This window comes from Trachurus trachurus (genome assembly GCF_905171665.1).
Source record: "Trachurus trachurus genome assembly, chromosome: 16".
NCBI lineage: Eukaryota > Metazoa > Chordata > Actinopteri > Carangiformes > Carangidae > Trachurus > Trachurus trachurus.
The window spans coordinates 12,872,039-12,895,377 of NC_139902.1; the positions used below are offsets into that span (position 1 = coordinate 12,872,039).

The following is a 23,339-nucleotide window of genomic DNA, read 5'->3' on the forward strand; positions in this document are numbered from 1 at the left end:
AAATCTTGTTACAGAGGTGTTTTGTTTAAAGGGAAACCATTGGAGCGTTTTCTTAGCGGCAGGTTTGGGACACAGTGGAGAACCCCAATGGACAGCTTGCATCAGGGATTTGGGGGGTAAAAAAGCAGGAAAAGAAACTAAGTTCGAGATCCAAAACATTGTCTGAATCGTTAAAAGAAAACAGAGACTGGAATTAAAGTTTGAAAGTGGGAGAATATACCATTCCAGTAAGGAAAAAGCATGAGGAGAGGGGGAAATATCAGAAATGGCATTCCACTCAGGAAACACAGTTAAGAAGCAGGGGAGGGGTGGCTGGAGTTGTCATTTAGGTAAAATAAAGGAGCGCTAACTGGGGAAGGATTGGAGACTGGAAAAGAATTACTCAAATCAGGAAGGTGTACTACTCAGGTGAGAGAGGGAGGGATCGGGACATTTGATATTTTGTACCTCAACGTAGTCGATTGTGGGAAGTGAACCATCTGCAGAAAAGAAAAGGGGCAGGGCAGGGTGGTTAAATACCCTTCAGGTGTTATCTAGGTTTCATTTAAAACACTGTAGCCAAAACACGTCAAACACTTCATCACTTACAACAGACGACGAGAGAGAGGAACAATGACACCTTGAAACCATCGGGTGCTGGGCTCTTGCCTCTAATAGTGAAGCACATAGGCTGTAGGCTACATACTGTATGTATAAGTAACTTGGGCTACAGCCTAACTCTTCCACATCTGTGTAAACAAAACAGCATTTTAGGCTCCTGGAATAACATTAGCAGATTTCATGTACAGTTATACAGTATATCCACTTAACTTTAAGGCTACATTCATTGACATTACCTATACATGAAACACATTACTCACATTTTTGACAATGAAAACAACAATATTACAATGTCCAATTAGAGTAAACAGGAAAAACAGAGAAAATATTTCAATAAAAAATAGTAACAAGTAGTCTTTTCATTTGTCTCAAACAGTTAGACTGATATTGTTACTAAAACTGTACCTGTAAATAATAAACGTATGCTTTTTATACATCTGTGCTGCTTTGAAATATCTGCTTCATTCTGTGTCCCTCAGACAAATCCAAAAATATGTTCATTCACAAGGTGATGACATTGTAAACACTGCACATACATTTTTAACTATACTGAATAATTTACTAACTTGATAAATATTGTAAAAAGAGAGTAAATAAACCACTAAAAATACACGTGGATGTGATGTTTATTTGTATGTAAAATCAATATATAGGCTTCACTGCAATTAATATTTTTAATAGGCTACTTCTCATTTTCTAGCTCACAAAAAGTTGCAACAAATAGCCTACCAAAGGGAAAGGGAAAATATTTTCAGCACATGAAACCGCTTGTATATCATTCAGAAGGTAGTCTGGTGAATTGTCTAGCTGAAAGCTGGTACATTGGGTTCCAGTGGATATAAATAATCAGTCCTACATGGGTTCTAGTACATGGAACAAAGAGAGATGTAGCTATTTGTTGCTCAAAATGCAGGTTATTGCACCTGCAAAACGGTGGCTACATGGAAAACCTAATTGACCCTCTGTAGCACCAAACACGCACCCAAAACATGACAAGTGGCTTCAATTCTGATGCACAATTCCTGTGCAGTGCTATTCTTTCATCTTTCCCTAGACAGATGTCCAGACAGACACTGCATATAAATAGGAACCTAACACGGGGCCTTTTCCACCAGCCCCGGTGCCAACAGCTCTTATCAAAACAATACACCACAATACAATGACTGCACACATTACACAAACACAGCACTCTGCCAGATCTTGGGGAGGGAGGAGGAGGAGGGAGGGGGGCATATTCAGATTGAGAAAAATAAAGATGCCAGCAGTGGTTAATAGGCTAAATCATCCCCGGTGCCAAGCGGAGGCTATTTATAGACTGGATATCTCGCTCTGACCGACGATTTTAGGCTGCTATTCATACAATATATATGCTGTTTTTAAATGCCATCGATGTGAGGCCCGACCCCCCCCCCCGCCCCCCAATATTTTCATCACTGCATGCAAATATGGTAGGCTACCCGACCCATCACCCAATCAGCCTCGCTCCTGTTTTGATTAAGTCAGCCACGTAGGCTACTGCAATAATAATAATTCGCATTATGTCTCATAGGCTAATAACACAGTAGCTACCTAGTATGTAGTAGAAAGGCCTTTTCATAACTGACTACATCCCCCCTCTCTCCTCCTTTCTCCAGCATCACTGACAGGTTTTCAATCCCCCCCCCTCTCCCTCTCCCCCTCCCTCCCGCAACCTCCTCCTCTCCTCCGACTCCGCTCACCTTCCCTCTGCGGGGCTCCGAGGGCTCTCTCCGGGCTGAAGTACGACATGGTCCCCGCCAGCGCCACCATCACCCAGCAGTGCGGCCGCATCGTCGTCGCGTCCGGGGCAGCAACAACAACAACAACACCATCCGAGCGCCGCCGCCGCCGCCGCCGCCTGTCGGTGTCGGTGTCGGTGTCCTCTCTCCCGTCCCGCCCGCCACGGTCTGTGCCGTCTCGGGGCTCACGCTGTCTCCGTCTCTCTCTCTCTCTTTCTCTCCCCCCTCCTCTCCGCTTTCTCTCCTAATAATAAAAGAGCGGCTCCTTGCCTTCCTTGTTGTGCTCCCCCCACCACCACCACCACCTCCTCCTCCCCTCCCCCCTGCTCTAATCCGCAATTAAACACGGTGTGTGAGATGCTCTATTGTGCATCCTCGCTCCGCCGCTCGCCGCCGCACATGCACCGCTGCCCTCCGAGCTGCCTCACTCCGTCTGTGTGGAGAGAGACTCCGCCGAAAACAACCATCCGCTGCTTCTCCTGTTACATAGGCTACCTACATATATAATTTTTTCTTCTTTCTCTGCCCCCCCTCTATCTCACAATGTTGGAGGGCTGTCTGTGTTTTTCTCCTCGGCCAGCCTACGTCAGACACACACGGCGCGCATTGTCATGGTCCAGCTTCATCATCATAATGCTACCCCCAGTCAAAAAAAAAAAATCTCTGTGATAATATTCCCAGTGGGAGCCCGTTGGTGTGTGTGTGTGTGTGTGTGTGTGTGTGTGGTGCTCAGCAGTGGGTTTCTATCGATCCCATATTGGATTTTTAATCTCTTAAAGTAGGTTATCAAGTAACACTTCCAATATTTATATGGTGACTTTCGGGGGGGGGGGGGGGAAGTACCTACTATTACTTTCCTCTATTAAATAACCGAGATTTTATTAGGCCTTCATAAATAAAAGTGTTAATTGGCCACACCTTCAAAGATTCACTACAACAATAAAACAGCAAATAAGTAAATAAATCTTTTTATCTAACAAGATTTGGTGTAAACAGTACTACTTCATTATAATAAACACATTTTTTTTTTTTAGAAATCCAGGAATAGGCTACTTATTAATAAATAAATAGTCTGCTAAAAAGCTGTTGTGTAGAAGTCATAATTTACATTCAGTTGGCAGTTCATTTTGTAGCTACACATAGCTAAAACCAATGCAGTCTAATACAACAGCAGTGTAATAAATCCTTCACTGCTCAGTTTTTGTTGACAGCATAAAGTGACAATTCAAGTTTATATCCAGTTTGCAGAATAGTTTGACGGCACCACATACTACTCTTGAACCCACAGACTCAATGACCAAACATCCAATCACTTAATCTGGAGGCTGAGTGCATTTTCTCCTTATTTAGGCCTATTTTTAGCAGTGTTAAAGTAGTTAAATGTCAATCTTCGCTGTGACTCCCTATGACTCAGAAGGCCTTTTTCACAGCAGACATTTTGACTAGCAGGAAAAGCACAAGTGTTACTAATAACACTTGCTCCATTAATTTGTCCATTTAGCCGTCACAGACAATACCGGAACCCTTGAACTGAAGCAGCTCAGAGGAATTCAGCTGTAATTCATTGAAACATTTTCTTTTATTATTGTCTGATGTGAAAACGTCTTCTGTGGAAAACGTCTTAATAGCAAGAAACAAATGGAGAAAGAGTCCAACTGATGTCACCCTGGATTTAATAAATTATACAGGCTACACATGAGGAGTTTAGGGGCAAAGAAAAGAAATGGTAAAAAATAAATAACTATTTATCTTTACCACCAAACTTTACACCAGACAAACACTGTGGTTTCACATACAGCAGCAGGTAGCAGTTACTATTAAATAGAGAACATTTCCATCATGAAACCCAAACTAACACCCCCTTTAATTGTTTACTTTTTTAACCAGCAGTCCAAACAAATAAAGGGGAAATAATTTGCTTAAATGACTGAAAAAAGACAAATCATTTAGAGGATGCAGATTCATTTTCCGACATTGTTTCACCTCCACTCTTCCCACTGTGACTGTGATTATATGACTGAGACTGATTACTCACTGTGTGCTGGTGGTTGCTCACCTTACAACCTTTTAACACTTTATAATAAGAATAATCATCACAGTAATATAAACCGCACTACCAGTTGTTCAACGAGTGTTTCCTTTGCTGACAGCCTGGGCTCATGCCCCCTGTGATGGCAACCATCTGCCCTGCTGACGTGATCGTGAGCAAAGCACTGCAGGGGCAGAGGTAGCTGCAGCTGAACCTCACCTCTGACCTTGCTACTGCAGGAGTTTCTTTTACTGGGTGTACAAAGTAATTCAAAAGTGAAAATAAGAGACCTATGATCTGCCTCACCATCACCCTTTTCACAACAGCATCAAAAATGCTCACAATGTGGTTCTTTTTATGGACTTTGTGTTTTTTTGTAGACAAACTGTTGGTCACAGCATTCGTCCTTTAACACACCATCACAGTTCATGATTTTAATATTTCATCTCTCCAGCTGTCTCTATCCCGCCTTTGTCGTTTTCGGGCGAGTTCTGGGAAGTAGGCGCTGTTGTATGGCCTTTCCCTTTCGTTCACCTCTTTCCCTGGTTCCTTTCTTTTGCCGCTCCGCTGGTCGATCAGGGCCTGGGCTCGCCTCCTCTCCTCAGCCTCCCTCTGTATTCGCTCAGCACGTAACCTTTCTATGGAGCTGGAAATGACAGAATAGAAATTATTTTATTGTTTGATGACAATAACCATCACATCACCACCACATATTCCCATTTCTAGTCATTTATGGAAGTGGACTACAAGAAAACCTCTATAGTCTGGTGACAAGGTGACATATTTACGATTAACATGAGTAATTTGTAAAAACAAACAAAAGCATATATTAGCAATATTGATATCCTTACCTTTCTCCACTGCTGCTCTTTTCCCCTTTGTCTCTTTTTTCCTTCTTCTTGCTCTTGTGCTCCTTTCTGTGTTTTATACCGAGAGCTTTCTCCATATCTTTTAATGGGTCTAAACTATCCTTCAGTCTGCGATCCTTCTTCTCTCGCTCCTCTTCACTTATCCCCTTTTGCTTTTCTTTTTCTTTTTCTTTCTTCTCTTCTTTTTCTTGACCAGTTTTCAGGTACCATGGAGTGACCTCGGACCCTGGTTGAGGTCCAAGAGACACCAGCAAGCCGATGGCCCGCTCCTGTTTCTCCTAGGGAAAGAAGCAAGGAAACCCAACAGCTATGTGATTTGAGTGGAATGAATTGTTTGTTGACAGAGGGCCAGTTACCCGTTTAAACCTTATAGCAAAATAACTCATGTTTCCTAATAAACCTAATAAACTAATATCACTCAATCTTAAGAGTGTGATAGTAAGGTAAGTGTTTCCACTGCTTGTATTGCTGGCTGCATCCAGAATATATTCAGGAGTTTTTTCTAGCTTTGACTTCAAATATCTGGTCAACATATCAGCATTTTGGCATTTGACTAAATGATAAAGTATGGAAACAAAGAGAAACTGAAAAAGGCTCAATGGTGCAGATGGATATTTGGGTTACACAGTTTATGTCAGTTATGTCATTAGATCTGAATCTAGATCACAACACCTTTTCCTGGTCATATCCACAGTGCAGTAAAACAAATATCTGGAAATATCAGGTGGTGTTTGACCGTTCAGACTGTTGGGCATGGTTTCATGTTTTCCCGGCTGACTCATAAAAGAGCTGAGTGAAACAGTGAACAAGCTTAAGCTTAAAAGATCAGCGTTGATTTTAGATTTGACCATAACATTTTTTTTAAAAACACTTGGTTTTTCTATTGGTTTCAGACAAATGTCTTGTCCATCATTGACATGGAGTTTGCTGAATTGTCCTGAGGATAGTTTATCTGCTAGATGACCTCAATATGGAGTTTCAGTAACATGATGACAGGTGGTTGTATTTCGGAGGAGGATGAGATCATAATCTCTGAATCATTAAAGGAAACCAGAGCAGAGAGGAGTGATAACAGTAGTGGCATAATCACCTTTTCTTCTTTCTTTTCTCTGAGATACTCTTCGTTCCCCTTCTTCTCTGAGGACTCCTCCAGTGGAAAAAGATTGAGATGCTCCAAAACGCCACTTCCTCCACTGCGTCCAACATCATCATCACCATCACCATCACCATCACCATCCCTCTTCCCTCCTGTTGCCTCAAGAGCAGCTCGGGATTTCCTTCTTAGATACTCTGTACGTGCCTGTGGAGACAAAGTAATTGCAATTGAAATACATGAAAATGAAAACTTGATTAGATGGAATACAACAGCACTACACAAGGACCACAGCAAATGATTAAAAAAAGACATGTATTAAATCACTGAGAAACTATTCCTATAAATATTACCAATAAAAGAGTTGTGGTAAAACATGCATCCAGCATACGATTGTGAAGACACATTCTTCCACATCCCAATGCTCTCCTATGTGGTCCACCACAAATGAAAAACATTGTAAATCAATTACAACTGATTTCTAACTCTGGTGTTGACCAGGACCAGAGGGAAGTATCGCATTGGATTTGTTTTGAAGCCCTTACACAGATTTACTCTCAGGTTCAGCACAGATTTATTAATTATTTCATTTCACTTTGCAGGTCTTTATGATCTTACACCCCTCTACACTCTGATATGGCTCTGGTGTATGAACCCCACTACCTGGACCTGACACAACGGTATCATGTGCATTAGTCTAACATTGTATTATTATTATTTTCTAATAAACGTCAAACTCTCTAAATACCCCGAGCCTATACTGTGAGTTCAGCAGCCAAGATGATGGGGCTGCCCTCCACCTCCTCTACCACCACCACCATCACCATCATCGTCAGTCTAGGACACATGACAACATGACAGCACCCGGGGTCACCTCTTGCTCGGCTCGCTCCACGCGCCGTTTGGCCTCGCGCTCCTCCTCGGCGGCCTGCGCCTCGTCCTTCCGCACTCGCGCGACGTTGTCCTTATTGCGAACGTGCCAGCTCTTCTTCGGAAGAATGTTCATCGTTGCCCTGACGACTGTTGCTCCTGCTCGTTAACGGCCAGCTAGCTCGACAGGCTAAGTTAGCAGGACTGGAGCGGGAATGAACAGTAAAAAACACAAGGTAAAACACCCCGTTTGTTCATAAAACCGGAACGACTGTAAAGAGATAAGGTTGCGGAATAAGTAAAGTTTAAAAGTTGCTCGATAGGGGGACGTGTGAACACAGAAATGTCACAGTTTCAAGTGCTGCTGCAGATATATTGGCTACAGCTAAGCTAACGTTAGCCAATCTTTTCTACTTTCCAACTTACATAACGTGTAAACGACGCAGCTGTGAGGGCACAATTAACTTGCTCCCTCACAATAAACTCCAACAAACTTTCCAATGAGTGAATTTTAAAAACAGCAAGAAAACACAACCACTAACCTACTGGGAGAACAGCTGCTGTCGCTGGCTGCTGCCCCAGGAACTAGTAGATCCAAAGAAGAGGAAGTAAACATTACTCAAGGATGCAATACCACATGTTTGACACTAGAGGGGGTCATGACTCCTTTCAGTTTATTAGTGACAGAGAGGCATGTTTGTACAGGACAGGGATATTGTTTCAACGTGTTGAAGGATCAAAAACATTCAGATCGGTTTACATGGACAGAAAAAACGTGATAGATCTCTGTAAAATGTACTTTTTGGCATCATGTAAGCAAAACATATAACACAAACTCAGCAGCTTTTTCAATTTTTGCTTTAAAACCAAAGGAAAGTCATATGACACAGGGATCCAGCATACAATACTTTAAGATGTTTCTTTAAGATGTTTCATGTCTCCAGAACCCTCCAGACACCTTTAATAATATATAAATACTCTCTTAGAAATAACACATAGCCCCACATCTCACCAGAATAAGGACCAGAATATATGAATATACCAACATTTTACATTTAAAAAGCTTAAAGGGATAGTTCAACATTTTGGCAAATTGGCCCATTGCCATAATCGCTATAGTCATAGCAGTAGGTTCATTACCTTTAATTGTAGGTGTAAGCTATTTTCAGTACGGCGGAGCGCAGCAGCTGGCTGCTCAGAGCTACGCTATGGAGGCTAATGGAATTTCTTGGTTTCCCTCATTAAACTCATCAAATTCAACATCCCAAAACTCCACAGCGCTTTTGTAGACAAGTTGTGACCTGCACAACCACCACGCTATGAGATAATGACGGAACGATACGAAACGGAGCCGTTTTCGAGGTAAATACAGGGTAAATACGGAGACTGCTTGCTGAAAAACTGTCCCTGAACGCAACGCGCATCAGCGGTTTTGTATGAATTTACCTCGAAAACGGCTCCGTTTCGTATCGTTCCGTCATTATCTCATAGCGTGGTGGTTGTGCAGCTCACAACTTGTCTACAAAAGCGCTGTGGAGTTTTGTGATGTTGAATTTGATGAGTTTAATGAGGGAAACCAAGAAATTCCCTTAGCCTCCATAGCGTAGCTCTGAGCAGCCAGCTGCTGCGCTCCGCTGTACTAAAAATAGCTTACACCTACAGTTAAAGGTAACGAACCTACTGCTATGACTATAGCGATTATGGCAATGGGCCAATTTGCCAAAATGTTGAACTATCCCTTTAACTGCTGGACACGAGATGTCTCCGACATTGCTGAAAGACATTCCTAAGCCCCTGTGCAGTGCAGTCTTCAAGTCTCCACATGCCACTTGTAGGCTGTGAGTCATCCATTGGACCAGGATTGGTATAAAACCAGAAGTGAGAAAGTGAAATCATGTTCACAGGTTAAAAAAAAAAAAAAAGAAAGAAGAAAAAGAGAGGAGACATTTTCCACTTTCAGCAGAACAGTATTGACACATTCTTCAAGTGTCAAAGTCTGAATACACAAACAAGAGAAGTAGGCCTAAGTATGATAAAAACACAGTTTCAATCTAAGGTGGTTTTAAGTTAATAAAGAAGGTTAAAGACACTGAACATGTTTCATACATTCAGTCTTGTACTCCTGCACTGGGTATTTTAAGCTGTTTACTCAGCTCCTCAATCTGCTTGACCAAGAACTTCTTGTCAGAGCCCTCCTGCAAGCCAAAGACCCACCAATGGATTAGTAAAACTGTGAGTATTAGGAAGCAATGCCAGCATTTACTGTATGATCATACAATTCAGTACCATGTATATCTTGTATATATATATACATATGTCAATGCCAACAGCTCACCTGTTTTAGCTGAGCTCTTAGCAGAGCAACCCGTTTCCCATAGACAGAGGCAAAGGCTATGAAATAGCACAACACCACACTGTCGTGCAAAAAAAACAAAAACATGATCATACATCATGGAATGGACCATAAAAGACCAAATAAGAGGTAAAATATAGGGTGAAATTAAAAACAGCACTTTACAACAGTACAGCAGTAATGGTCCCATAATAAGTACAAATGTGCTCACCATGATAATACGAACAAAGGGATGGAGAAGGCCTGGGAGCCAATGAAGAAGAGAAAGTTTTGTGAGGTTTCAGAGAGTTTGTCGAAAGAGGCTGGAACAATCGACCACATACTGGGGAAGAAACGGAACGGACCACAACCCCTAGACGGATGGATCCTGTGAGGACAGAGGGAAACACTTCTCTTCAACATTGTAATGTAACATGGAAAACATACTTATGTAAACTTATAGCATTGCCAACCAGCCGGTCTTCTTACAGTACTTTATTAGTTTCTGACCTGCAAAGCAAAAACTCAAAAAATTAAAAAGCATTTCCATTATATTTGTTAGAAGACAGAGCGCAGCAATCAGCACTCACTCAGCCAAACTGTAAACCATGACAACTGTAGCCAGACCCCAGCCAACCAGGAGCACGAACAGGAAAAAGAAGGTGGAGGTGGTGGAGCGAAAGGTCTTCAGTGCTGGTTGACAGTTTTGGAAGAGTGTGATCTAAGAGGGACAGAGGCAACGGGGATATAAAACAAGTGGCTTTGTGTGAAACGTTGAGTGTACCGTATTCTCATCTTCACCTTCTTAGTGTAGAAGAGGATGAAAAACTTGATGGTGTTGATGAGTGGCAGCAGAGGGCAAAACAGAGCTCCTGCCCAAACCACAGTCTGACCATAAACCAGGCCGAGGACATTGGCGGGAACCACAAACTCCTGCCGACCCAGCCACCGAGTCAGCTTATTCTGCCAGTTGTCAACCACCAACCTGACATACACACAAACACACAACAGGCACACAATAAAAGAACTTACAGTAAATGCTAAACACGCTATTTCCTTATTATTTAACATAGACAAATTGTTGACACTGTCATTTTTTTTTACCTGCGTGGAAACTCCACCAGCACAAGCACAGCGATGTTTATGAGGAGATCAAACAGTGTCAGCTTGTACATCTCCTGCCCAACACGCGTTTCCCAGCACTACATCATGACAGACAATCATGAGAATGTTTTATCTGTTGTCATAACGTATGACATAATTAAACAAAAACTGGTTCAAAATGGTTTACTGCAGAATTATGTCATAATCTCTTTTATAATGTGGCGACCTGCAGGCATCTGGCAAACTAACACCACATCAGTGTTTCAGTCAGTCTTTTCCTTCCTCTTGCACTTATCTACTGTAGCTGATCCCATTCTACAATGTGTTGATGCAGAAACAAACAGCAACCAAGATTTTTGTTTATGTAAATCCAGCCGTAACAAGGAAGTTGGATTAGAAAAACAAACATTTTTGTGATCGCCTAACTGAAGCATTATTTGCTATCCCAAGAATTCTCTCTTTGTTTTTCTTAAGCCAGTACTTGTCTAACAGCTTGGTGGCTCTTTCGATCCAGTTTGTGAGAGAGAAGCACCTTTGAAGACAATATTCATGCACTCAGTCAAGTGGTAAAATTACCGGGTAGTCCTCATGGTTGTATTGGCACATTTGACATTTGTCTCCACTTCTTGTGTTTCCCTCACAGGTGATCTGACGCCACAGGGTGAAGAGGATGGCACCCAGACTCACCAGACGCAGGAACACTGCCCTGGACAAGGAAGACAAATACTATAATTGTCACGCTGAGATTTTTGAAGGGGTTTAAAGGTTAGAAATGTGTCATCTTAAGTGTATACGATTACTGAGCCGGATTAAACCAAATATGTACGCTCTGATATTAACTGCAGTGCAAACCTTAATAGGGCCATTATGATGGTGGTGCTGGGAGAGTATCTCTCTATTTTGGCAATCTGGTCACACAGGAACGGCACCAGGAAATTTCCAGCAGTGATGACAATAGAGGGAAGATACTCAATAAGCAAACCCAGGATCCCTTCCTCCCCACTCATACTCTGTTTGGAAGAGACAGGAGACAAAATGTCACTCAAGGCTTAAACAAAACCACATGACCATCACCATTCTGCTTTACCCTTGTTTACCTGGCTGAAGTTGGTAGCCTGAAAGATGCAGTAAAAGGCTCCCCCAATGAGCCCAACTGCAACCCAAAACATAAAAATACGTAAGGAATATAAAACTATTTTTTGACACAAAGTCAGAGCAGCTGCCAGTTTTTTTATTCTCTCCTCTTCCAGATCCACCTGATGGAGAGAGACATTAGAGAGGGGAGGTTAGGGGTCAATAATGACTGTGTAACACTGCAGAGAGAGTAAAAACTGCCACATGTCAATCATGCTTCTCTTTTCCTATCTGTCCTCCTTCCTGGTAAGTAGGACAGATCCCCTCTGACCTGCAGCCGGTAGTGGATGTTTTTCTGCTTCAGTTTGGTAGCTTGGTCTCCAAGGCAACCGTAGTCCCAGCCGGTGAACACTATCATGCTGTAGTTGCCCACAGTGCTGCCTCCCGTTGCCACAGCAACTCGAGCTGCAGTCCCCATACTGTGTATGAGAGGAGGATACAGATGCAGGTCAAGGTGACAGCACTCTCGGCTCAATTTTAAATGTGGCTCTGTTTATTTCAGTCACCAGCCTGACCCTGCTGTGAGACAGCTGAGGGCACACAAATACACACACACACACACACATGCTCGATAATGACTGCTGATACTGAATCTGAACGTGTTTGCTGTGTCACTGACCGTTCTATGATACAAATGAGACAAAAGGCAAAGTAGAAAACAGCAGTGAAGAGGTAGGCCAGGGGGATGTTGTAGGAGAAGTTTGAGTCCTCAACCATTGTGTTGTTGTAGTAGCCGTAAAACAGGTAGGAATATTCCATGAAGCCCTGAATTATGAGGAGAAGATGGTGTATAAGCATGTCTGAAGACCTTAAATGCACAATGGATGTAGTTTAAATCGACTCTCTGAGAATATGGTTGGAGCATATGGATCTTTTATTTTAAAATGTAGACTTCAGCTCGACTATGTTCCATCTTGTCATGTACATGACCTTTTAACCTTATTATGACGTCATAAAAACTATAGTCACTGATGCCACATCAGGTTACTAGAATAAGATGAATATATGATGCACTATATAATGCACTTCTCATCATTACTTGTTTGTTAAGGCTCTGGTTTGACATTTTGATTTATATGTACTTTCCTGTTGGGACTTATTTGTGAAGATCAATATATGTCTTATCCATTTATTATGGAGCTGGAGACAGGAGATGTTTAGCCCTGCACAAATACTGGAAACAGTGAGGGTTGCATTGTCTAAGTGTAACACAATCTTGTTTGTTAATGTAAAAATAACAATCTGCGGTCTGTTCCTGGATGACACCAGTAACTTCCCGGAGTCTATTATCCCAAAAAAAGCCACAGCCTCAGTATTTCTAAAATCCCAGTTACAGTTTTGTCATGGACAGTCCACGCATATATTTAAAAGGTCAAAGGTGTAAAATAATTATAACGTCAGATAAGGAAAACACTCATATCTGTTCTGCTTTACTTTGTGCAAGTCTCATATCTGTGCAGATTATTTCAATGTTGCAGTTTCTCACCGTTCCTGACAGCAAGTCAAGGAAATAAGTATAGAACGCCACTAGGCCTTGAGGATTAGGGTCATAATCCATACATTTCACCAGACCTGGAAAACACAGCAAGAGGAAAGCTTGATGATCTCTGCATGCATTCTCAGATTAGATGATTTCTATAGGTTTCCTTGCACCTCTCTCAACACATGTAGTTGTCCTGCAGTTTTAAGAGTAACAGAAATAGAGGCAGCATAAAAGCTGCAGTGGTGATTAAATGCAGGTCTGTGACTTGCTTAATAGCAGAGGCAGTGGGTCGTAATTCCAATACTGTCAACTAGATACAGCTATAGCTTCCTCACACAGTGTTGAAAATCAAATGGTATTGCTGAATATAATCACTTTTTGCTCCTATGATACATCAAAATGTATGTAATGAAAAAGACCTATGACATCCTCTATATTTTACACATGGTGAATAATAAACTTCCGCTATATATCGTGTTTTGCAATCAAATCTTCTGCCTGTGCACCAGTGAGTCTTTTTTCCCAGCCGCTGATGCTGTTGCCTGGAAACTGTTGCTTCAAAGCGTGAGGATGCTTCCTCCTCATATTAGAAGGAATTGTGCTAAAACATCAGAATCAAATGAAGAGCCATGACAACATAATACCATCATGTCAAAGCAAAATTAAATGTTGAGCATTGACATAGCAGAGTTTGGAAAAAATCGCTACCAGTGCCATTGATGATGCTGGTGCCCTTAGATCTGAAGACAATGCTGGGGGCGAGGACAAATCCAGCGATCAGTAAGAAGGAAACCAAATTGAGCACAACCAGGAACCTCAGGAACAGAAAGAACGACAGGACGCCGCCTCCGTAGTTCCCTGTGGGGGAAAAGGTGCCATGATTCAGTCAATACGCAAACTACTCAAATGACTACACTATGGACATGGCATACTGTCTGTTATCAAACCTCTTAATATGAATGTGAACTGGATGTGTACCTCCAATCTTTTGCATAGTCTTGTTCCATGGTGCCAATAATTTGAGAAATCCTTTGGCATTGGCTTTGAATTTGCGCAGATGTTTGGCCTTTTTCAACTTCCATGACACCGTGCTGGAGACCACCGGCACCTGCATTTGCTGCACCTGTCTGTAATGGACACTTAATTGTCTCTTTCTGGTGTAACTGTGATTTGATTTAATTACTGGTAAGAGTTTATTTTATGGGTCCGTCCGTAATTCCCAAATAGTTTTCAAAATATTTCCTCATAAGAGATATGTAATTTATTTCTTAATAAATAAATAAATACAGTGTTGAGTTGGTACATTTCAAATCAATTAATTCTGGTTAGTTTCTCACTTATCCCAGAGAGTCAGTGCACAAGTCACATGAACATGCAAATATTGAAACTTTATGGAGACATAATATGGAGAATTGAACACAGATTTATTGATTGGGCTTTTTCATTAATTTGTACCAAATGACATTGCTCTTTGAAAACAAATGTCTCTTAAATTGTTCTTAAACCATTAGGAAATCACAAACCCATAAAGTAAAGTATTACTCCATTATCTTTATTGAATAAATGAACTGTGGCTGTCTGCAGTTTGGAGCTGAGCATGTGATGAACAGTGGGGTTTTTTAGAGCTTTCTAATTAGAAATGCCATTACGAGAGCAGTAAGAGTGAAACAAAGCAATGAGCTGAATGAATAAATTAATCTCTATTAAGATCAATAAAGCTGATGGGAACTGCAGATTTATCTGATGAATTAAATTTCAGTGCTGAGAACTTTTTCCACTTATGCTGTAAAATTGTTGGTAGTGGATCATCACCACCACCTCAACACTTTAAACTGAAGCTATACCACAGATTTAGTCATTTTCATACCTTACAGCTCTTTTCAGACCCATGTGCATTGGGATGGATCTGAGGTCCCGGGTCGGTCCGCCGTCAACCTCGTCATCTTCCTCTTCAGGGGCTGAGTTCCAGTTGAACTGAGGGTAGTTTTGATTTGACACTTGAGACGAAGCCCGTCGTAACCTCAGAGACTGCTCCTCACCAGGGTAACCACCCGTCCCTTATAGAGTCGTGAGGGACAGATAATCAAATAATGAGTATCAAGAAGGTTCACTCACATGATATGACTCCACATCAATAGTAACATTATTTAGACATTCAGTCAATTCAGGTGTGGTCTGAAGGTTTGAACTGAACAAAGCAAAAAACAAAGACTCTCAATGTAGTCATACAACTTACTGAAGCTTTGTCTTTGCGGTTCACCGGCCATCTCTCTGCTGTAGTTCAACATGACCTGTTCCTCTGCAATCACATCGAATATTTCATTAACAACACAGAGTGAAACAAATGGTGAACAAGCTCGTCAGGAGGAAGTGTAGTCTTACCGGGAATGACTTCCCTGTTGTCCCTTCTCACGGACTTTACTCCCTTTTGGGACTGACCACACAGGTACTTCCTTGTACGCTTTAACCCATTATTTCCAGGGAGATACTGTAATTACCATTCATTTACAAATGTACGAGGTCTGGTGACAAACAGATTCAACTTCAGTGGTTTATTAGGAATGTAGTTAATGACATACACTGGCTCTTAGCTGAAAGAAAGCTGTTGTGAGGTTACTAAGCAGGTGTGTTTGTGTTCACTAGGTATAGCTGGAGAGTAAATGATTTCCTGGTCTGGCATGTGGGTGAATGTGATACGAAGAAGCCCCGTTCTACACCGCATCACACATAACTTAATAATGAACAAACGCACAGAAAACTATTTCAAGTAGACTTTAAGAAAGAAAAGAGAAGAGAAACATTGCTGAGGAAATCTTGATATGTTTGTAACACATGTTACAAAGCAGGGAGCATTACAGATAGTGCAGTGTGTGAAGAAACACAAAAACAGACAAAAAGGTGAAAATAAATAGTGTGGAGATGAGCTGAGAAACTGTAAACAACAATCATTGCTGTGATGTAATCATAAAATAAAAGGAACTGTTTGTGCAAGGGCTGAGGGTTGGCACAGAGAGGACAAAGGGTAACAGCATAACACAAAATCAATTTGTAATTTAAATCACTCCCCCGTCTAAGTGAGATCTAGACAACTTAACACATTGGGAGGAAAGACCTTTCGATTCAGCTGTCATTCATTCTCATATAAAACAGATAAAGTAGAGCTATCACAGAGTTTGACACAGGAATGAATGAAAAGGTCCCTTGACATAATATTTCAAATGGGTTGGGGCTGGGCGATAGTTCAGCATTATCAATTATCAGTTTTATGATCACATACCATTAGGTTTAATACATAACATTAGGGCAGTTTAATGATTTGCACATCGATTTGATCATCTTATATGAGTTTTGGCATCCATTCTTCACATTGCGACATATATCGACACTTCTTATTAACTGAATTAAAATAGTGATCATGAGTTCAACTGCATCGCCCGGCCCTAACTGTGCTGTTATTCATTTATTCAATGTTTTAAGAAGTCAGCTTATAATTCTGATGCTAAACTTGCCACTTTTTGTATGAAATGTTTGGTCCCAGCCCTGAATGGTCCATGATGGCAGTACAGACATTTTGGCAGTGAAGAATCTGTTGCTATCGCTCACATGGCACATACATACGTACATACTTAGATACATAAACTCACTCATACATCACTGCTATAGAGATGACAGTGCATATATGTTCCTGATATGATCTTTACGGTTACAGGCAGAACAACAGCAAAGGAGAAATAAAAGAAAGAAATATTCGAGGTTCACTGGATCAAAGGAGTAAACCACATCACACAGAAATGTTCAGCCAAAAACTACAATGCTGAAAATGCCTTTAAGTTACTGTATTTAAACACTTTAAGAGTTGCTAATGTAATTAGGAGGCAATACAAAAGTAACCAAATGGACCCTGTTTTGCTCCTTCAAACCTAAACCAGTTTAATTCACTATGCTTGTAATTATGCTAACCAATTTTAAATATCAAGTTTTCTCCATTTAAACTTAAATTAAACTAATTAAGACTGTTTGTTGTCATAAAGGTGCTGATTTAAGAACCCAAATGGCAGCAAAATTAATTTGTTCACAATATCCATAAATTGGAAATCTTACACGAAAGGTATTACCACACAGGCCATGCCAGCTGAGCCTTAATGATGGTACCCTAATCATTATTTTTTTATTCTTTACTGCAGTATAAACATGCTGGACCATAATACTGAGTCCTGTTGGAATGTTTATGTTATGGAAACTAATTATGAGATCACACTAAGTGTTATAAGCTGGTTATTGTTTGAGTGCTGCCAGGCTTTAAAACACCTTGTTAGCCTGTCTCTTGACCAGTAATATAGTTCCACATCACTTCAAACTCAGCAAGGTGTTTTGAAATTAAACCACACGTACAGAATTGGAAGATTCCCCCAGTTGTCAATAGAAAAGTAACATTCGTTGAGCTCAAACAATCCTCTCCCAGTGTTCACAGTACTTTTTTATGTACATTCCTACACATATGAAATGTCTCCTGTTGGAAAATGTTTTAGTGGAATTCACATGTCACACTCTATTGTGTTTTTATTTTTTACAAAATTGAGTTGAACCTTTCACTCAGGGAATCTTATTGGGCTTGTTGTTGTGTGTTGCTAGAAAGACAATGTTTGTTGCAAATAATATTGGAAGTTCTAGTCTTGAAGTAACCCGTGTCCAAAAAAGTATCCAGGAGCCAGTTCTCTCTTTACCTCCACTCAATCAGTTTTTTCTCCAGTTGTCTTGTTCGCGTCTTCTGTCGTCTCTCCCTCCCTTTTCTCCCCTCTCCTCCCTTCTCTTTTTCCTCCCAACGCCTTGCCCACTATTATACAGCAAACGGCGATGATTTGCATGATAAAGTAGATGGACATCCAGTAGTTGATGGTGTCCGAAGCCTTCAGCAGCACGAAGCCCATGCACATGTAGTCGTAGGCCCTCATCTTCAAGAACCAGTGAACCCAGTCGAAGATGTTCTGTCCGCGAGGGCCCAGTTTGGTTCGGACCGAAGCCTCCATGGCCGACTCGGCTGCGATGCACAGGGGGATGGTGAGGAAGGAGAGGTAGTACCCTGCATGCAGTCCATGCCAGTAGGCGCTGATAAACATGGTCCAGCCGGCCCTGAGAGTTACAGACAAATGGGAAACATCATGGTTGGAGTTTCTATCCTCTACAGATCGTTAATTTTGCTACATTTAGGCGTCAAGTCCACAGGACTCCTGAGTTATCAATGGCATAAAACAGACTCTTATAAATGCTGCCAGACTCATTCAAGTTTGGAAACTCTGGGCTTGCATTGCCCCAATCCTAACCCCTGTGGACAAGAAAAAATTACTTTCAGAAAAAATTACTTTGTCTTTACCAGCACCTGTTGTGCCGTTAAATCCTGTATTTTTTCACTGTTACTCTCTTTCCTGTTCCCAGTTCATCGTGTTTGTGCAACTGTGGAGAAGTCAGTCTACTTCCTGTTGCCTCATGGATGCCCAGTGTGCATGAATGGTCGTGTGTGTATTTGCATGTATGTTAGTATGGATATGGAAGTTTAATTGGCACAACAGCAGTTTTCTTTTTTTAAGTATATTTTTTGGGCTTTTGCCTTTAATCGATAGTGTAGTCGCAGAGAGAGACAGGAAACGGAGAGACAGAGAGAGGGGGAATGACATGCAGCAAAGGGCAGCTCGAATCGGGATTCGATACGGGGCCAGCTGCGGCAAGGACTGTAGCCTCTACACATGGGGCACCTGCTCTATCAACTGAGCTAAACGACGCCCCATAGCGGCAGTTTTAACATGCAATTTTTACATAAATGGGGCATTAAAAGTCTATGGTACGGTATGAAATAACCACTATGTGAGAAATATTTTTGTTTTATTATAAATTATTATGTTCTTTTAAGAAATGAAAGTGTATAATCACAAAATGTTTTTCATAAATTAATGGCACAAAGAGGGTGGAGAAGTCAGAGACTGTTGACCAAAGGCATTGTTAATTTTTCAACAACAGTCAACATATGGAACATCAGCTGTTTTGTTCATATTTTACGTCATTATTCCACAACACAATAAAGTAAGCGTAAAGTAAAGTGAGCACATCCTGCTGCACACATTAACCTTACCTGAGGGTGTAGGATTTGAAGGGAGCGTTGGGGTAGATGTAGTGATGCAGCCACCACTGCACCGTCATGTTCCAGTAACGCATGCCGTGTCGCACCTTCACACAGAAGTCTGTGTTGTAGCAGTCGATGTTCTGGATGGTTTTGAAGTCATATTTCTCCTCAGCTGTGGGATCAGGACTGAACACAGGGGCAAAGACATAAAAAAAAGACACTAGGGAAGCAACACAATTACAGACACAAATATAGATACATCCTCTTATTACAGTGTGTACCTGTAGTTGACCGTGGGTCCTCCTCCGGGTTTGGACAGAGCCTTTTCTGGATAGCAGCCCAGACCTGCACTGATACAACCGGCCTCAGCGCCGCACCACGCTGCATAGAATCGCATCCTGAACACGAAGAACACGGCCACCATGTAAAAAAACCTGGTGACAGAGAGACAAAGAAGAACAAGTACATTATTCATCTTAAAAATGCCGGGGACACTTAGACATTCAACCTCACTTACAACTTGCCTCTCTACAGCTTTACAGTGTATTCTACAAGTCAAGGTACAGGAATCATTTTCATTCCTTTGTCTAACTATATTTGATCAAATAAAATAGCAAAAACATATGTGATTAAACTCAATGAAACACATTTAAGAAATAGTCTTCCATGTAAAAACACTTTTTATAAGGTACAGTTTTTAATAATTTTAGCTAGATAATGTATTTTTGTTCAGCTGATTAGTTTTATCTAGAGGCTGTTTCTCAAAACTACTCTTTTATGTTCCTGTTCTTACTTCTAAAATTATTTAAAATAACATCAATAATACTACAATGAAAACATAATTAATCTACAAGTCACATCATGGACATTGTTATTATTATTGAAATAAATGGTCATGTCAGTGATGCATGGTCACAATACCTGAAGAAAAAGTTTTCATCCAGGAACTCGTCTGTGCGAACATAAGCCAGAGGAAAGAGGGCGTTGAAGGCCAGGAACAGAGCGCCATACACAGGAACCAGCTTCAGACGCTGCAGGCACGGCGTCCAGCTGGGGAGCGCCAACGGGCTGGGCTGTTTCAGCCAGTCAGCAAACGTTTGGAAGCGAAAGAAGGGACCTTTGCGGAGATGGAGGGATGAGATAAAGGAATAAAGGCCGCGTTGAGAAGACAGTGGTAGACAAAAATGGACGATTGTGATAATGCAAGACACAAAGGGGAACAGTGGAGGGCAATGTGGGTCAGAGGAGGAGGAAGACAAAGAGAGAAGAAGAAGTTTAAAAACTAAAAGTAATGTAGAAAAAATACTGAAAACAACATGGACTCACACAATATTGGACAAGAAGCAGAGGGTGAGATAAAGAGAGACAACAGTTAAAAATCATGCAAAAGCAAATGAGCACCAACAACAGCAGCTCGCACACAAATTGAATTTTCAACTAATGTTCCTCCAACCAATGTTATTATTACAGAAGATTTTGAGAGGACATTATCACAGACTTACCGGTCATTATACCAACATAACAGTAGCTATAGGACAGAATATCGTAGAAGGAGGGCTCTCCGGACAGACCGCCTGTGACAGGAGACTTGGCAAAAGAGCTCACTTCCTTTTTCTTCTCCGTGTGGAAACTGTGCACCTCGTTGGCGAGACTCACCATCTGAGTTCAAAACAGAGAGACACATCACAAGTCAACAAAGTGTTACCTTAAACAGAGCTGTCCACTGATTTCTCTGCTGCACAGATTTCATGTTGTGTGAAACTGGGTTTCTGTTTCCGTACCTTTAGAGTGAGGAGAAGCTGGACAGCGTTGGCAAAAGGTGTCGGTGCTGGAAGCCCGACCCAGGTGATTAGACGGAAGAAGAGGAGGTAGACAAAGGTCCAAGTGAGACTCAGTGCTGGAGCGTGCCTTGTAGACAAGAGACACATTCGACAAGTGAGTTTACATGTCACATCTGCACATTATCTAAGGTTCAGTTCATGAAAGCTGTTCTGTTCATTTTACATTCATGGATGTCCATCAATCTTTGCTGTGCACTACATCTGAGACTAAGTCGATTAATGAACTCGTCAGCCTTTAGAAAATGAAACAAATGAAATGTACAGAATGAAATTCACATTCACAAACACTCAAAGCTTAACCTCTCCTAAAAAGTGATGGAAAGATAAAGTGAGTAACAATAACTTAATCAATAGGTGATTCCTTTTTTCTATAACCTAAATGAGGATTTGCTGTTTTTCTTTGCCATACGTTATGGTAAATTGCCTATCCTCACCGCCAGCTGCTCTTTATAATAATCCATGTTCCAATCACCGTCACCAGAGAGTGGAGTGTGTGGACATGACAGGTGGCGATGATGATCAAGAGGCCCAGAAGAAGAGCTGCCCCCTGCTTCACAGACGGACCTGGGTTGAGAGAAAAATGATACAGTTAAGTCACCAAAAGCCTCCTAACAAGAAGCAGCAGGTGGTGGCAGAAGCACCTGAGACTCTGGAGGACACATGCTGCAGGAGAGCCTCCGTAAATGTCATATATCAGTACAGCAGTAAGAATAAACGGATGACAGGGTGGTTGGGACAGTGCAAAGTACAACCAGTTGCATTGGCAAACTGAAAAATAAATAAATATTGCTTATAATGTCTGACATTCAAACTTGACTGTGACTTTGGTGTGAAAGTCTCATCTGACCAAAATACTCACTGAGGTAACGGAAGAGGAATCCAGCAGGGATGGAGGCAGCGAGGATTCCCAAGTACACCAGCTCATCAGGAGACATTATAGCTCTGGTGGCACAGAGACACACACACATATAATGCTCCAATGCAAAACAATGCAAATGTGACGGGTGCAATACATGCAACCATACAGGCAATACAGTACAGTCTATTGTAATATCCTGCCTCAAAAAGGACACCTTGGTGAATCCAATAATCTCACTGAGACTGTATATGGGTGGTATTAGTGCTACATCACATATAAAAAGTGAGGGTTGCATGTAAGTGCACCAACAATGTAATGGAGGACACTTAAACCCTGGTGGGTTTGTAAGAGAAAACGTAAACCAGAGGAATGTACTGAAAGGAAAAGTTAAGTATAAGATAAAGTGTGTCCTTAGGCACAGTCCACAACTTTCACACGATGAAATCAATTTGATGCGATAGATGTTTTATTCAACATCTCTTATTTTTTTCGATGTTTAATTGTAACAAGTCTGCCTGAAACAGTGGAGATGTTTATCTAACTTCAGCGTCAACCATGTTCATCACATCCTCACTATGTAGGCTACCGGGCTATTTCACAATCACCTACATGGTGTGAAGTAAAAATCTTCCCAGACAAGGCAACATCCGAGAAGCATTGCAACGTCACTCTTCCATTGACGTTTATATACAAAGATGAAACACCGTACACGGCATATTTCTCAGTTTATATTACATAACACGGTTGACCCTGCCGGGGTCAGCGCTGTGGTACATGATGCACCAGGAACTATGAAGAGTTTGTCACACCAACACTACAAAGTCTTTGGAAAGTGGAAATGCCCTCAGTTTTCATTTTCCCTGGGGGTTTGACCACAAAGCTCCTAGATACAGACTAAAAACTATGAGGACAAAGCTACTGCTTTAGAAATCCTGACAGATGAGAGCGGACTGGATGAACACGGACACTGTTGTTCACCGCTACGTTAGCCTGTTAGCATCTCCACTTCAACCTGCTGCTCACGTATTTACCTACGATTGTAGACCGACCCAAATAAGTGGACAAGAGTGACATTGGTATAAGTTTTCGGCTACTCACATTTGAAGTGTTGAACCACTACGGTTTGAAGACTACGGTCTCCGGCAGAGCGAGCACACCCACACCGCTAACACACCGTGGACCGGGGGCTGCATCTACTTCCTGGTTGACGAGCGATGACGCCTCTCGGGGGCGAGGCCATTTCAATAGGGGGT

At 41.5% G+C, this 23,339-nt stretch overlaps 3 protein-coding genes across 5 annotated transcripts; all 3 read right to left on the reverse strand.

Annotated features, from left to right (window-relative positions):
* Positions 1–4,040: 4,040 nt before the first annotated feature.
* Positions 4,041–7,839, reverse strand: leng1 (leukocyte receptor cluster (LRC) member 1). 3 transcript variants are annotated; one of them, XM_083989166.1, is made up of 5 exons: positions 7,761–7,839; positions 7,223–7,422; positions 6,346–6,555; positions 5,238–5,533; positions 4,041–5,032 (listed from the first exon to the last, which is right to left on the reverse strand). In XM_083989166.1, exons 2-5 carry the CDS (start codon positions 7,352–7,354, stop codon positions 4,813–4,815), a joined length of 858 nt encoding a protein of 285 aa, XP_083845292.1. In that variant the 5' UTR covers positions 7,355–7,422; positions 7,761–7,839; the 3' UTR covers positions 4,041–4,812. The 3 variants fall into 3 exon arrangements, with proteins under 3 accessions (XP_083845292.1, XP_083845294.1, XP_083845293.1); XM_083989168.1 differs by having other exon boundaries at positions 7,765–7,810; XM_083989167.1 differs by having other exon boundaries at positions 7,223–7,489; positions 7,761–7,792.
* Positions 7,840–8,964: 1,125 nt separating this feature from the next.
* Positions 8,965–15,646, reverse strand: tmc4 (transmembrane channel-like 4). The gene is made up of 16 exons (XM_083989634.1): positions 15,508–15,646; positions 15,139–15,328; positions 14,250–14,398; positions 13,980–14,129; positions 13,275–13,360; positions 12,408–12,553; positions 12,060–12,207; positions 11,752–11,910; positions 11,507–11,664; positions 11,231–11,360; positions 10,655–10,752; positions 10,352–10,535; positions 10,141–10,271; positions 9,783–9,938; positions 9,554–9,632; positions 8,965–9,413 (listed from the first exon to the last, which is right to left on the reverse strand). Exons 1-16 carry the CDS (start codon positions 15,557–15,559, stop codon positions 9,327–9,329), a joined length of 2,103 nt encoding a protein of 700 aa, XP_083845760.1. The 5' UTR covers positions 15,560–15,646; the 3' UTR covers positions 8,965–9,326.
* A 330-nt stretch (positions 15,647–15,976) lies between these two features.
* Positions 15,977–23,285, reverse strand: mboat7 (membrane bound O-acyltransferase domain containing 7). Its single transcript, XM_083989626.1, has 9 exons — positions 23,185–23,285; positions 22,087–22,169; positions 21,662–21,791; positions 21,168–21,294; positions 20,889–21,045; positions 20,308–20,503; positions 19,668–19,820; positions 19,396–19,572; positions 15,977–18,401 (listed from the first exon to the last, which is right to left on the reverse strand). The coding sequence occupies exons 2-9, from the start codon at positions 22,160–22,162 to the stop codon at positions 18,002–18,004; spliced, it is 1,416 nt and encodes a 471-aa protein (XP_083845752.1). The 5' UTR covers positions 22,163–22,169; positions 23,185–23,285; the 3' UTR covers positions 15,977–18,001.
* Positions 23,286–23,339: the final 54 nt, after the last annotated feature.

Coding starts and splice junctions, on each gene's coding strand:
- mboat7 (XM_083989626.1), bottom strand. CDS start 22,162: ATGTCTCCTGATGAGCTGGTGTACTTGGGAATCCTCGCTGCCTCCATC. Junction 21,295..21,661: donor ATTATAAAGAGCAGCTGGCG/GTGAGGATAGGC, acceptor CTTGTCTACAAG/GCACGCTCCAGCACTGAGTC. Junction 19,573..19,667: donor GGACCCACGGTCAACTACAG/GTACACACTGTA, acceptor CCCTGTGTTCAG/TCCTGATCCCACAGCTGAGG.
- leng1 (XM_083989166.1), bottom strand. CDS start 7,354: ATGAACATTCTTCCGAAGAAGAGCTGGCACGTTCGCAATAAGGACAAC. Junction 5,534..6,345: donor GAGAAAAGAAAGAAGAAAAG/GTGATTATGCCA, acceptor TTCTTTCCCTAG/GAGAAACAGGAGCGGGCCAT. Junction 5,033..5,237: donor AAGAGCAGCAGTGGAGAAAG/GTAAGGATATCA, acceptor TGTCATTTCCAG/CTCCATAGAAAGGTTACGTG.
- tmc4 (XM_083989634.1), bottom strand. CDS start 15,559: ATGTTGAACTACAGCAGAGAGATGGCCGGTGAACCGCAAAGACAAAGC. Junction 13,361..13,979: donor CAGCATCATCAATGGCACTG/GTAGCGATTTTT, acceptor TGTGTTTTCCAG/GTCTGGTGAAATGTATGGAT. Junction 11,361..11,506: donor ATCATAATGGCCCTATTAAG/GTTTGCACTGCA, acceptor TTCCTTGTCCAG/GGCAGTGTTCCTGCGTCTGG.